Consider the following 16,147-nt stretch of genomic DNA (forward strand, 5'->3'; position numbering starts at 1 on the left):
ATGGCGGCCATCTTGGACGCCATCTTGAATTTCTCAAATTGCCCAAAGGTGACAACATGTCATCAAGCAGTTTCTTAAAATAGAGACCCTTGGCTACCAAAATCAACAGTAAAAAAAACTTAATACAGCAATGCAAGGTTTAGGGGAAAAATGGCGTTTGGCTCCCAGACTATCATAAGTTGAGAGATATAAGGCATTTCTCAGCACATTATCTGAAATATTTCATATTCTATTGTTTAAAAACTTCCCACCAGCTGGATGAAAGTAATTAATTTGGCCCTCCTAACTGTTTCACAACGTGAAGGGAATTGGCTGTATGTAAAATATTTTAATCACAACATTGCAATGCATGTTCTTCATTGCTCTACCAAAAATAATGTGTAAACTCACGCTACAATTACAGTCATAAGTCACCTCAACATTTCAACGTATATGAGCAGTTCTAAGATTCACATAGGCTAGTTTTAATTTTCGGATATGCTCAGCGTAAATAATTTTACAAAGTGAATCCCAAATTTTGAAACCGTGCCTTAAAAAATAACAGAGATATCACTTCTAAAGCATAAGAAGAATAGACAGCCCCCCCCCCCCAAAAAAAAAAAAAAACTGAGCAAGACTCCAGGAGCCCAACCTTCTAAGGGTTAAATAGATGACTGACAATAATCTAATAGAATTGAATAAAGGTCATAAATCCTTGAACACATCAAGGGTTTGTGACATGCTCTTTCTCAGAGCAACGATCAGGAACTTCACTGGACAAGTGCCTTCTTTGCAACCTCCATTGACTGTTTCCATTCTTTTTCTTGTCTGTAGGCTACTGCATTGTTTCTTCATTGAGTAAAAGATTCGCTTAATTAAAAAAAAACTTCTCAAAACCTGACACCGGCTTACCTGGACATCAGAATCGTTTCAAACATTCCGGTCTTTTATCAAATTTGGTTGTTTAGGTTTCTGCAATCCAATGTTTTGTTATGGTTGGCGGAGAAAGGATGTTGACTGCCAACTTCTTTTCTAAATGCTGCACTTTTAGTTTGCAAAAAAGAATGTTTTTAAATTTGCTATTGACTTCTAAAGCAATGGCCTGCTAGCTGTAAACTATTTCGTTTCAATATAAAATTATTTATCTTGATTTCGTCTCGAAGTAAAAATCTTCAAAAAGGATTTCGTTTCGACCTGAAAAATTCCGTTTCAAACAGCCCGAGTTACCAACCCCTCTTTTTTCACATCGTTGGTAGCCTTATTCTTTGTAAAATTTTAGTGCAAACACGTTGCATAGGGTCGCTAGTGGCCCAGTTACGTTATAGTAATGCTTTGGTAGAGAGTTTGCTTTGACAAAACAAAGTAGGCCTACGTTACTGTAACTTTATGGTTAGGGTTCTGACTATTTGACATTTCATGTATTAATTGCAGATTTAAGTAATTTCTGATGAGGACACACGTATAGGTGTCGAAAACGTTTGAGTTGATTTTTTAATTATGTTATATCTCTTTGTAATTTTTATGTATTTTAGTTTATTTGCATTGAAACGATGTACTTTGTTTTCGTTTCCCTCAGGTCTTCTCTTTTGCTTAATATTCATCCGCCTGCTTTTGTTAATTGGCACTTCTCGATTTGGGCTTACTTTGCAGGTTTCACACTATATCTTGGTTGTGCAATTTTATAATAAAACAGAATTCCAGTATGACATGCTGAACGTCTGAACGAGAAACTTACAGTGGTACGCAGAAGTGTTCAGTTTTAGTCCCTACGAGTTTTACTTTCTACAACTTTTAATTTTTACAATATGGACAAGGTGGTGGAATTAATGCAGTCGCAGCTAGAACATATGCGACAACAGATGCAACAGCAAGAAGAACAGGCGCGACAACAGATGCAACAGCAAGAAGAACAGGCGCGACAACAAATGCAACAGCAAGAACGTCATCATGAAGAACAACTGAAGGAGTTAATCTCAGCCCTCAAAATTCCATGCGAATCAGAAAACCAAAATCGATTATCTCAAGCTATTCCTAAATTTTGTGAGTTTGATTCAACTTTAGAACTTTGGACTGATTATTGGTCACGTTTTGGCACATTTGTAAAAGCACAATCCGTTCCTGAAGATAAGAAGGCTCAAGTTTTCCTCACTAACCAGTCAGCCAGCATCTACAAGATGATCCTCAATCTGGCCGCACAAGAGTCTACAGCAAAGCCAATCAATGAACTTACAATGGAGGAAATTTCTAATTACATGAAGGCACAGTTCGACCCTAAGCGCTTCGTTATTCGTGAACGATTTCGCTTCTGGAGCAACTTGAAGCGGAAACCAGGCGAGACTGTTCCAGAATTGGGTGCACGAATAAGGCAAGCCGCTGCCACGTGCGACTTTTCTTCTATTACTAATCCTTTAGATGAAGCTTTGCGTACTTGTTTTATGTGCTCGGTAGGAAACGAAGCAGTTCTTAAAGCTCTCTTTAAAATTAAACCTGATGATCTTACTTTTTCACGTGCTCTTGAAATAGCCATAGAAACTGAAGACGCTACCAAAGTGGCTAAAGAGACGGTGTTTGGCACTGAACCGTCGGTGGTACATAAAGTTAAAGGCACCGATAGACGATATTCTTTCAAGAAAGCTCCAGTGGTCAGTGCTAATGCGAACAAGCAAAGTAAGTGTTATCGATGTGGTAATTCTAATCACCTTGCTAACAACTGCAGATTTAAAAATGCGGTCTGTCATTTCTGTAAACTTACAGGGCATGTACAATCCGCATGTCGTAAAAAAGCCGCACAAGTTCATTCTTCTAAGGTCAACTGCATACAGGAGGTAAATACTGTTCATAATTCGTCGAGTAAAGTTCCTAAACTCGAGGTTCGAATTTTTATTAAGTCTATTCCCGTCTTAATGGAACTTGATACAGCTACAGGGGGAAATTTCATCTCTTCTGAAGTTTGGTCGCAGCTAGGCAAACCTATCTTGCAGACTCCGCAGCTACGTTTTCAGTCGGCAAGTAAGCACTCGATGCCTATTATTGGATCTTTCACTGTCGAAGCGAGCTGCAACAAATCGGGAAAGACAACCACAGTTCAATTTATGGTATGTGAAATCCCTAACCTTAACTTATTAGGGCGTGATGCTATTCAAGCACTAGATATTTCGGTAGATAAGTTCTTTTCTTCATCTTTACATGCTATTCATCGTCACAACGACATAGATTTTAACTTGCAAAAATCATGTTCCGAGTTATGTGACCAATACGAAGACTTATTTAAACCTGAGTTAGGTTGTCTTCAGGATTACGAATTAGAGATTGAGTTTAACTCTGATTGTAAACCAGTGTTTTCAAAGCCCAGACCAGTGCCTTTCGCCATTCAAGAAGACTTAGCTCTTGCCTATGACGCCGGCATAGAAAAAGGTATCTGGACACCTGCACAATTTTGCGACTGGGGAACTCCTGTAGTAGGCTACCAGTTCGCAAGGCTTCTACCGAAGGTAAGAAATCAAAATTAAGGGTTTGTGGTGACTATTCTTCGACAGTTAATCCACAACTTAAAACTCACAGGCACCCTTTGCCTCTTCCAGAGGATCTAATGCGTAAACTAGGGGGTGGCCACGGATTCACTAAGATTGACCTGGCAGATGCTTATAACCAGATTAGGTTAGGTCCAAAGAGTCGAAAAATATTGGCATTAAGTACCCATAGAGGGGTTTTACTGCAAAATGTTATGCCATTTGGCATCTCTTCTGCCCCAGGCCATTTCCAAAAGATAATGGATGATTTAACTAGTGACCTTCCAGGTGTAGCAGTCTACCTGGATGACATTTTGATAAGTGGAGCTACAGCGGAAGAGCATTTCCAGAACCTTAAACGACTACTCGATCGTTTATCTTCGAAAGGTCTTAGATGTAGGAAGGAAAAATGTAGATTTGCCCAGGCAAATGTCGAGTACTTAGGTCATGTTCTTTCTAAACAGGGGATTTCAAAGGGTCCTAAAGTCGATGCTGTGCTGAACATGCCTGCTCCTTCCAATGCTGGTACCTTACGTTCTTTTGTGGGGTCGGTTCAATTTTATTCTAAGTTTATGCCCCCAGAATTTTCTACGGTAGCGCAACCGTTATATCATTTAACCAAGAGTGGTGTTCCTTGGAGCTGGGAACACAAAGAAAAATGCGCGTTTGCAAAATTAAAAACGTTTCTTTCCGCAGAAGATGTTCTCGTACACTTTAACCCGTTGCTTCCTTTAGGAATTGCATGCGACGCTTCAAGCGTGGGCATTGGCGCCACACTGTTTCACCGCTCCCCGGACGGAAGCGAGAGGCCAATAGCCAATGTGTCGAAAATCTTGACAAAGGCCCAAAGAAACTACAGCCAAATCCAAAAGGAGGCTTTATCCATCATCTTCGCTTTGAAGAAATTTTATCAATACCTCTACGGTAGGAATTTTATTTTGGTAACGGATCATAAGCCTTTACTTTCACTTTTTGGTCCAGATAAACCTACCCCTTCGCTGGCGGCTAACCGGTTAGCACGCTGGGCGTTGTTTTTGAGTCAATTTAGTTATACGATAGAGTATCGCAAAACAACGCATCACCAAAATGCTGACGCCTTGAGCCGTCTTCCGTCCAACGATGACACAATTTTTGATGGGGAGGAAAGTGCAGATGATGTTGATATTGTCTGCGCAATTGATACGTTGGATTCGCAGGTTAGTCATTCCGATTCTTCTACTTTGCGCAAGGAAACTTCCAAGGATCCAGTCTTGTCTAAAATCATTCGCTTTACACAAGAAGGATGGCCTGCGAAATCAAATGCTAACGATCCAATCGAACAGTTTAGAAGAGTTGCTGATTCTCTAACAACATGTTATGGTTGTTTATTATATGGTTCTAGAGTAGTTATTCCTTTTAAACTCCGCAATGATATTCTTTCTCTTTTACACGAAGGTCATTTCGGCATGCAGCGAATGAAACAGCTGGCCAGGACAGCAGTCTACTGGCCCAATATCGATGCGGACATTGTCGACCTCTGCCGAACATGTACTACATGTGGTGAGCATCAAGCTGCACCAAACAAGGCTCCTATCCACCCATGGATAGCTCCAGAGAAGCCTTGGAGTCGAATTCATGTCGATCACGCTATTAATTTTTTAGGTTCCAATTGGCTTATTGTTACCGATGCTTATAGTAAGTATCCTTCTATTCACCCAACTTCTTCCGTATCGACGTCTGTTACTATTGATCTTTTAGAGCAGGATTTTGCCCATTTTGGATACCCCCACTCCATTGTCTCAGACAATGCGACTACGTTTTCTTCAGAAGACTTCAAGAATTATTGTAAAGCTAGGGGTATAGTCCACATCACTGGAGCACCATACCATCCAGCTACGAATGGTGCTGCCGAGCGTTTGGTGCGCACTTTCAAGCAGGCGTTGAGAAAATCGTCGTTACCGCCTAAAAGTGCCACCACTCAATTCTTGATGCAGTTTCGCCGTACGCCTAATGCCAGTGGTTACTCTCCCAGTGAGTTATTAAACCACCGACAACTACGTACTAAATTAGATATTTTACTTCCTTCCTCAGCTCAGATCACGAAACCATCGACGAGTCCTTCGCCTCGGAAACAAAACCGGAAAACAATTAACTTCGATGTTGGTGACCCTTGTTATGCTTTATACTTTGGTTCCAGGCAAAGCCGAAGCCCTCGGTGGGTTCCTGCCGTCGTGGTGAAGCGACACGGGAGTCGTAGTTTGCAGGTTCGAGTGGACCCTCGAGGTCCAATATGGAGACGCCATATCAACTAGCTACGTCCGCGTTACATCTCGCCGGAAGACGGGGACCCAGGGGAGACTACTTTCACGTCGTCATCGACAGCTGACGAGTTTCCGGTTCCATCGACGCCGACAGCGACCGAGGATTCATCGACGCCGATAGCGACCGAGGACTCATCGACGCCGATAGCGACCGACGATCCATCATCGTCATCGCATCAAGAACAAACATTAAGGCGATCAAAGAGAAGACGCCAACCACCTCTTCGTTATGGGTGGTCTAAAATTTTATTGGGGAGGTGTTATGTATTTTAGTTTATTTGCATTGAAACGATGTACTTTGTTTTCGTTTCCCTCAGGTCTTCTCTTTTGCTTAATATTCATCCGCCTGCTTTTGTTAATTGGCACTTCTCGTTTTGGGCTTACTTTGCAGGTTTCACACTATATCTTGGTTGTGCAATTTTATAATAAAACAGAATTCCAGTATAACTCTGATTGAATGAGCTAAGAACACAACAGTAATAAAACATGTTAAACCCGCAAAAGTTACTTTGTTTTGTCTGCTTACGTTATAGTGTTTGACATTGACAATACACCCAGGCCTTTAGCAGAAGTCAGATTTGTCGTACCTTGGTGGTGATATTCTTTATAAGCAAAAAATCTGTGATTCTGAATCTGGTGAAGACATGTTTTGCTCTGAGCAATCTAAACCCATGCCAAGCAAGAACAAAGTGCCAGTTTTAGATTGTTAGTGGTGAAACGCCACGGGGCATCGAAAGCTCATAATATGCTGCTCAAGGCTCACCACGTTGAACATTCTGTCTATAAAAAATTTTAAGGTACTTTGTTAGCAGCAGCCAAACAAACGTCTTGAAATGATCAGAAGAGTAGGCTATGCATAATCTAATTAAAATTGCAGCAGTTTATTCTTTCGCAGATTATTGCTAGTGGTGCAATTGGCAATAACGAAAAGATATTTACCACTACATCATATTACAACCTTGTTTCTCAAGTTTTATTGCTTTGAAAGAGGTTTATTACAATTATTTGAAGCGCAAGTAGCATATAGACTTAGACCTAGGGAAATCCATGTGCCACTTGATCTATTCAAATGCCTCTCGATACATTTTCCAAATATAATCATAACTAATCAACCGTATGCTTATAAAAGTAATTTATTGACAACACTTGCACACAAATGACTTTTTAAACTGCATAATTGTCATGCTTGAATGATGAATTTTTATGCGTTTTAGGACCAGCAGAGGAAGCAAGAATTGCCCGAGATAGGCAAATAGGTTAGAGTATTTTAAAGCTGAAGTTTACAAAAGAGAAATAAATTTTACTTCAAATGCCTTTGTATTTGATTGGGGGAGGAAACTAGATTCTGGTCAAAAAGCGGTTAACGATAATTTAAATCTTTCCTGATACTTTTGCCTTCCACATTGTTTCAGTAAAGATAAACCACAAACAGGTCAATATTTTTCAGAAGATAACTTTTCAAATTCTTGTGTAGCATATACTACAGTGACCTCAAAACATTTTCTGAAATGTACAAAAGCGTTTTAATTATTTCTGAAGAAAATACCAAGTATGTCAATAGGCTGTTCAAAGCTTCTATCTCAACATTGCCTTTTTACACCACGAAACCTAGATTAATACCATATACCACCGAAAGCTAAAGCTATGGAGCTCTGTTCAAAATGTTACCTATTTTTTTCATGTATACGCCTTTAAAATGTGTTTTCTTGGTTTTCATTGCAAGGGTGAATAACTCAGAAATATACAAAACAGAGGTTTTCTAAATCATGCGGCATCAGTTTCATCAACACTAATATTTAGGGTCGATCTCCCCAATTGAAACAGTGCTACCGATTATAATTACAGATGGTCTACTAGAGTCTGGACTCTAGAATATATGCTAAAAAAAGTGTATGCTGCTAAGTTTCTTTCGGTACCTCAATGCAAACAGAGCCTATACTAGGATAGCTTGTTGTATTTTAAAATCAAGGCCATCGCTTTGGAAATGAAAATGGCTCTATAAGTGAAAGGTTTACTTCAGAAAGAAGACATTTGGATAAGCAATTTTTTTTAATTGTAAGCATAAAATTGAGTTTTAGTAGCAGGCTGGTGATCCGATACAATAGCAACAACGACAAAAAGAGTATGCTTTCGACGACACCTCGAATCCGTTTCACAGCAGTTGCAGTAGCTTTAGGTTTTTCAAATCCTAACAATGATTGTAGATGGAAGTCGTGAAATGAATAACCAATAGAGGCAATAATAATGCAGAGGTTGAACTTGTAAATCGAACCAAAACCATAATTCATGTTAAAATGGGATGTGAAGTGTTCTTGTCTAGTGTCGTCAAGGAGCTTGGGTGACGTCAGTTTCAACGCCTGTGAAGAAAACGTGTTTAAAAAGCAAACAACTTTGATTTTAACCACGGATTTATATTCCCATAAGCTTGTGTGGTGTTTCTACGTGAAACCATTTTACATAATGGTGATTGGTGAAGGTGCCTATATTACATTACAATAATTGCTTGGTGATTCTGGGCATGTGAACTATCAAACTATTTTTAGAACAGAAATAGGCGTATCTGCACTACGACGTTTGTTCCTATAGTCTTTGACAATAATAAAGGATTTTATGATGAGAAATTTAATTAAAAACTGCACAAAGTACAGCTCAAAGTTAGTCTTCAATAATTAAACTCTTCGACATTTCAGGTTGCAGACGACTTTAAAGCTATTACCTTACGTGAAAATAATCAAAAGTGCCATTAATTATACAGAATGCAATGAATCTTACACCAGAACAAAGCGTTAGTGTATTTAACCAACAGACTAATAGTTTAACAGTGTTTGACAGAAGCTTTAATTTCCGTAGAGTAAATTGTTGCCAAGAAGAAACAGAGTATGAGAATGTCTCCTAGATCAAACAGTTCAAGTATTGACACGGATTGATTCCACTCGTTTTTGTTTTTCAAGCTGGATTTTGAAAAAAAAAAGTTCGAAGTAAAGCTATTCAGAGCATAACATTTTCCTAACAATAGAACAGGCTATTACAGGAAATTTCGTTCTCAGGCATCTTGTCATATTCTATTTTCGCCATAATGTAGGGTTTTCTGAATAGACAACAATTGAACAAGACAACAGTGTACCCCATGAACTTCAAACGTACTTACTCGATATAATTTCCTCAAGATCCGCTTTCAAAATGGGCGCAATACCGATAAGGTCGAAAAAGTTACTTGCGGTATACACACGCTCATTATTCCCTTCTTGGCCATTGGCTATTATCTGCATCATAAAATAGAATGGTGAAAAGCAACCGGACGCTCGTTTCATGAGACACACACACAGATCTCCACACGACTTGGTCGAAGAATTTGCTATCTGAAGATAGTCAGCTTTGCTCTGTGGTCTACGTATGACTACAGCACAACGTAACATACAATACGTTTCTGAAATATGATAGTACCATCAACTGTATCCATTAGCTTCCCACAACAAAAGCTTGTTTAAATATGCAATTGTGAAGTATTTTGTGGGGAGTTAGGTGAAGTTCTTTTGACGTTTAGTGCGAAGCCGATAAACATACCTCTCAATGTAAGTCAATTGGCAAACTGACAAGCTACAGTAAGTTAACCAATTGTTTATCAGGAGTTCAAACCTGTAATTCAGCCAATCGATAGCCTCGGACGCCAACAGCAAATAACGTTACACCAGTCCGCCGGCCAAGGTTGGAGGCCGCTAAAAGCTCGCTTGAATCTGTAGACCTTTAAAGCCGAAAACAAACTATTCACAAAACAATAAAATATATCAGCAAGCACATGCAGCGCATTCGCTACTAAACGATTAAATCGCTTTTATTGGATTAAAACCCAGACAATGCAATGCAAAAACATGAAAGAGCTGAAGTTCGGAACAAGGCCGTTGAAAATTTGTGCCCACCTGTAAGAACACACATTTTATTGCACCAATACTGCATTAAAAGGATATTCATAAATTTTTATTCGTTTGACGTCTTTTAAAAAAAATATTCTTAGCACGACAATCAATGGCTAAATTGCTTTCCTGTCTGCTTATCGTAAAAACCTCATCACCAGATGCAAACCAGGTTTTAAAAACGAACTTACTTTCCATCGGTCACGACAACAATGACCTGGTGAGTGCAGTTGCTCAGGTATCTATCTGACGCAGTGAGGTCTATAGACACAGCTTTTTGTATGGCATGAGCAGTGTAAGTGGTGTAGCCGTGATGGACAATACGATCTGCCGCTTGCTGCAAAATGGACAATTGGACATGCCATATGTAACATTAGTTTATGGTGTTGTATTAGTATACTCAGGTGTGAAAAATAATTTGCATTGTAGAATAGTCTACTACTCTACACAATGATATACACTTCTTCTTTCAATCTTACTACGTGGGTCATTGGTAAGGAATATCCATTTTAATATCGTCTGATTTTATGCCTTCTCTTGTAATTGTAATGAAGGAGTGATGAAATGATATAGGCTACAGGCTTTTTAAACACAGAAAATTGAATGAGGATGTTCACTAGGCATTTAGTTAAATAACATGATGCGTTCTACTGGTGCAAATTAAGCTTCTACTGGTGCATAATAATCGTTGCAGTTAGCAATGAGAAGGAAATTCGCTTTCTACAACATGAACAATTGTTGCTCGTTATTTGTTATGGTCTTGAGAAATATAATCTGGGCCCTAGCGTACAAAACGTTTAAAATAAGTATAATCTTGTTTGAAATATAATCAACCCACCTCAAATAATATTCTGTTGGTATACTGACCAAGTGGAATAGCAGTTTGCATATATCTTTGTCTGGTCCAGTCTCTGTTACACAGAAATAGAAGTGCAATGTTTCTAAAGTCTTTCATGATTTTTATGTTTGGTTTTACGCATTGTTGATATGTGTTGTACGGCATCTGATACATTCAACAGATCGCGTAAAAGAACAGCTACTCATGATTATGTTATCCGTACACTAAAGTATGAGCTGTAAGTCACAATTTCCCTGTCCGATATTCAAAAGTACAATAGCTCAAGTTTACCAACAACGCAAATGGCAAAGAAATCCTTTGGAACTCATTGCAGAAAATAGTAGGTACTATGGACGCATTTTGTTGGTTTTATAAAACACATTCTAAGGCACCAATTCAGTAAATACTTTTGGAAAAATTCAAAAGACGGTTCATCATAATACTAAATCAGAATAAAAAACTAAAATAGCTACAAGTTTAAAAATGAATTGCTAATTCATCGTATTATCGTGACTAACCGCAGACCAGTTGGGTCCACACTAGGGTGGTTTGAAAATTTTTTTTTTTGCAATATCAAAATGGGGGGCGTTCTTAAAACCTGGCAAACCTTTAAAAAATAACATTTACACAAATTGTTCTTTGTAGGCCCCAAAACCCAGCCACCTATACCCCAATAAAGGTCACGAAAGGTCAAATTTAGTAAAATGTCAAGCTAAAATGTCACCCCCCGATGCTTGGATTCAAGTATGGGACTCACCTTTTTTTTACCTGTCTTGCCTTAACTAAAAAAACTAAATGTAGTCTCCCATCTTTGCATTGTCATAGCGGCCTTTATATCGCCTTTTCATTGGCTCAATATACTGGTGAAATCTCTCAACGTGCTCCTCACTGAAATCACTAAAATTTTCTTGAAAAATACCCAGATGGGAACATAAAAAATGACGTTTTTCATACATGAAACAACCAATTTTTTGCTAACATTTGATTAGTTTTTCTACCAACTCTTTGCAATTTCGGTTTCTGTTATTTCCAAAAATTCCATCAATCACGCGCCTAAATGCTTAGCACGCTTACTTTTCCGTTTCATTCTTTTTTCCAAGCTTTTACACTTTAGTATTGTGTTTATCTGGGGACAAACAAATATTCCTGTTTTGTTTTGGCAACTGATAGTCTGGGAAGCATTGAGCCGATTTCTTGAAAAACTTGTCCTTGAAAATCCAAAGCCTTTACAAACTATTTCACCAGACTGAGTTGATATGAAGTAGTTGCAGTAACTATTTTTACAAGACATACAAGAGGCTCGCGAGTAACGTTGTACATGCATGGGGTTAGTTTTTGTCGGCCAACGAATTTTTTCATACTGCTGACCGTCAGCTCTACTACTCTACAAGCACGAAAAGCAGGAGTATTTGTGTAAATTCCAGAGGTGGGCACCCGCTACTTTTAAAGTAGCGCGCTACCCGCTACCGCTACTTGGGCCAAAGTAACGCGCGCTACCGCTACCAATTTACAAAAGTAGCGCGCTACCCGCTACCGCTACTCGGGCCAAAGTAGCGCGCGCTACCGCTACTTCTTCCGCTACTTTTGTCTAAAATGACACTAGGACACACTCAAGTCCCTAGTGACGCAAAAATTACCTTGAAAACGAATGTTATCATTCGTTTACGCTGTCATTTTGACGTCGTTATAGAAAACACATTCTAAGGGAAATTTATTGTTACGCATCTTTCAAAAACACGAGCATTTCAAAATGAGAGTCACTAAGTCCTGCCCGCTTTCGCTTAAGCACATCTTTTCCAACAGAAAAAAGTCTCTCCACCGCAGCACTGGAAGGAATGGGGGTGTTGTATTTAATGAACAGATGTTTTAACTCGGTATTCGAAAAGCTCAAGGACTTGCTCTGAAAAAAAGGCGTCCACAATTGTTGCTTCCTTCTGCACCGACGTTTCACGGGATGGCGCAAACACTCCAAAAAATACATCCTCGGAGTCATGACTGGTGTTAGTGTCACTCTTCTCGTTATCAACCTGGCTTGATGTCTCCAGCAACAGTCGAATTACATCTGTCTTGAATTTTTCTCGCAGTGCTTCAGCATCATCCGTGAAAACGTAGTGCACAAATTTTAGCCAAGACGTCTTGAAGGAGGGATAAAGACATGATGCCATAACGCATTTCATGTTGTTGAAGCACTTGTTGAATCGTTTCTTCACCCCTTCAAGGCCAGGCAGATAGGCTTCATCACACGGAGATATTCGCCGAAGAAGTTGACGTCAGCTAGAAAAGACCGAAACTTTGCAACCGAGCCGATTATATAGCAAGCATTTTTTTCAATTTAAATTAAAAAGTAGCGGGTAGCGGGAGTGTGACTAAAAAAAGTAGCGCCTCTCCCGCTACCGCTACTTTGGAATAAAAATAGGGCCGCTATTGCAGCCGCTACTCCAACTAAAAAGTAGCGCCGCTACCGCTACTTTTACCAAAAAAGTAGCGCCGCTAGGAGCGCCGCTAGTAGCACCGCTAGTAGCGCCGCTACAGAAGTAGCGCGCTACTGCCCACCTCTGGTAACTTCCCTGCAAACCAACCAAAAATCTTAACACTTTAAAGTCACCACTTAAACTGAGCGTAACTGCTTTTTATGAGCAATTGTTTGACATTTACAAGTTGAAATGAAAGATAGGCCTGTGTTACCATTGTGAAGTAGCCTACCACTGCTTTAAGACTGTAGAACTGTAATGCCACTGAGTAGGATCATAATCTATTACAAGTGTCTATTCCTGAAGGCAGTACTCTACTACTCCTGAGTCATCACCAAACAGATTTCGCTTATTTAGTCTGGAAGTTAAAAACTCTGCTCCAGGTTTTGTAAGACCCAGATCACGTATTAAATCATCAAATTCTTTTTTAGCTGGAAAACGAGATTTGGAGCTTCTTGGTGCATATTCCGCATCAGTGTCTGCATTTTTACTTATTGCTGAGTCTTCACTGAAGTACATTTATTTTTAATATAATAAAGAATAATTGTACAGCACATAAGAAATTGAATCCAGTTTCAAATCATAGAAAATACCGTTAGTTATTCACAGTTACTTATTCCGTTAGTTATTCACATTCAAAGAGTAGGCTAACATTTGATGGTGGGTTTGAAACCACGGATGAGCGTGAAGGTAAACCTGGATATGGCATAGCTCTTCTTCTGATCTTGCGATACTTCGATATGTTTATCATGCAAAAGCAATCATCATGATGAATTTGCGGCTTTCTTCAAACTCTCGCAACTGCAAAGGACATAACTTTTTCAGAACCCACTCAGCCATCTTTCAAGATTAGCTTGACAACTTCCACAGATTCCATGTTGTGATCATGACTAATTATGATCACAAATGTCCTTCCGAAAATACAGACTGTATACTGTATGTTGTCCAATCGGTCTTCTTTGTTCCTTTCACAATTATTATACGCGGTGTGTTCACTGGTGATGTTATATCCACATACATAACAAAAGCAATCCGGTAAATTTTTGCACTGTCTAATAGACATTTTGATTTCCACTACCGGTATTTAAAAGATGAACTGAATTTGAGATTTACTCAGGCTTTAACTCTACTAAATATAATAACATGGTGTACTTTTCTCTGTAAATACTGAACACGACATTCTGATGAGACTATTCCGAACTTAACAGGCTGAGATAAAGCACATACTGAGATAAGAACTAAAAGCTCTTCAGTATGCGAGATTACAATCTCCTACATCCCTATTCCCTTCTTCAAGGAAATAGGACGCCGATTTGCAACATGATAATGCAGACAGACGCATATCATAGCAAGTAGCAACCATAACCGTATAAAAAAACCTACAGTTGACGGAAAATCTTAAAAAATGGAAATCACTGCATCTCGAAAACAATCGATGATAAAAAAAACTGATAGCATTTTTGAAATCAGTGCTTGAAAATCATACATACACACTTAAAAAATGTAGCCAAACAGGAAGAAGAAACAAACAAAAATTTGAATTTTGTTAACCTACGTAGTTTTAGGTTCAAGTTCCAGACGATTATTCGAATATTTTCACCCACCTTCCGTTATACCAATGAGAGTATTGCATCACTCCAACTTTGTTGGTTTTTAAATCCAGTGAAGCAACGACTTCTTTCATGAAATTGATTACTTGGGAAAATTCTCCTTTTCGTATTGAACCCGAACCATCCAAAAGAAACATAATGTCCATGTTGTAAAACCAACATCCTGAAATCCAATATTGCGTCACAAGACTGAAATTCATCGGGTACTAGTGTATTAAAAAAATTATAAACTAATAAAAGTCTGACATTTTCACCTTGTTCATCTGGGGTTGAGAACACAGCTGGTGTTACTAATATTGGTTCTGCAACAAAGAATTTTGGTTAGCTGTCTACAAACTTGACACTGTATACTGATATAGTCTGCATTTAATCTTTGGTTCAGCTGTTGATAAAATTTTACCTTTCGAAAGCTATGGTTACCCTTTTTTTTAAATAAAAGATGTCTATGTGGTAGCGTAGGAGAAGACAGGGCAACGAAGGACACTAACGCAAAAACGACCGTAACACCAATTGTAGAGTAAAACCTTTTTATGCACTGGGATATCTGCTTTGTTAAGCTGCAACTCACAGAAAAAATATTAAGCCAGATCATTCGCATTTAAGAAGTAAAACAGAATAGCCTTTATATTTTTTTTATTTTGTCCCTCTTTTCCCAACGTTTGGTGCAAAAAGAGACACTGCCCTTCTTTACTTTACTGGTGTATTTATAAATGTTTCTTGTACTTTGCTATAGAGTTTTTGTATATTGAAATATTTAAAGTGCAGATTGGGCCTGCAACTGTTGTTTCTAAAGTATAGAACAACAGTTATTGTTTTATGGTCAGATCAATAGTTTACTTGTAGAAAAGAGCAGATTTTAGAACAAGCGTTTGTAAAAAAAGTTTTGTCAAGTAATCACACGAACCTGAAAAGAAACTATCAACCAAAACAAAGCACTGTGCCATTTAGCTAATTGATTGTCTTCTGTTGGTCGAAAGCTATTGTCCATCTATGCCCCATTTATAATACATCTTTTAGCTCATACACCTGTAAACCCTCACAGACAAAAGTCAGCAAACCAGATATCCAATATTTCTAAACTTCCATGTTATAGAAAGCATGTACTTAAACCAAAAAAAGTTTCCTAAACTGATTTGATTTCTAAGAAACTTTCAAAAATTTATGGACCCCCACCTGGTCAAACAAGGAGACAAAAACAGGTAAACTTCAATTGCAACTATACCGCAACGTTACACAGCTCCAAACTTTTTTCCTCCGAATAACCTTTGAACATTGTCTCCAAAAACAAACTCGTAAAATTTTTAAAATAGCTACAATTGATATAAACTCCATTTCCCTTTTTACCCCGTGTCGATCGTTACCCCGTTTTCTCTTACGCAGGAGGATCATTGAGCTATGCCCCTTTAACATTTCTTAGACAATTAAATTTTTAACAAAAGACTTGGCTGATTTTTGGCTAGGGGTTGAGAAACTCCTAAATCTCTACAAAAGCATAAAAAAGGCTAATATCATATCCCAGTACTCAACTT

At 38.6% G+C, this 16,147-nt stretch overlaps 1 protein-coding gene across 1 annotated transcript in view; it reads right to left on the minus strand.

Annotated features, from left to right (window-relative positions):
- Positions 1-7,724: 7,724 nt before the first annotated feature.
- Positions 7,725-16,147, minus strand: part of LOC145768951 (uncharacterized) — a 157,592-nt gene continuing 149,169 nt past the window's right edge. The window contains exons 54-60 of the mRNA XM_082580551.1: positions 14,873-14,920; positions 14,613-14,781; positions 10,538-10,610; positions 9,891-10,036; positions 9,425-9,530; positions 8,937-9,051; positions 7,725-8,145 (exon numbers count right to left, since the gene is read on the minus strand). Of these exons, the coding sequence (XP_082436677.1) occupies positions 8,114-8,145; positions 8,937-9,051; positions 9,425-9,530; positions 9,891-10,036; positions 10,538-10,610; positions 14,613-14,781; positions 14,873-14,920 (689 nt within the window). The 3' untranslated portion in view covers positions 7,725-8,113. The remainder of the gene's footprint in view (positions 8,146-8,936; positions 9,052-9,424; positions 9,531-9,890; positions 10,037-10,537; positions 10,611-14,612; positions 14,782-14,872; positions 14,921-16,147) is intronic.

The sequence above is a fragment of the Aplidium turbinatum genome, chromosome 4 (assembly GCF_918807975.1).
Source record: "Aplidium turbinatum chromosome 4, kaAplTurb1.1, whole genome shotgun sequence".
NCBI classification, from domain to species: Eukaryota; Metazoa; Chordata; class Ascidiacea; order Aplousobranchia; family Polyclinidae; genus Aplidium; species Aplidium turbinatum.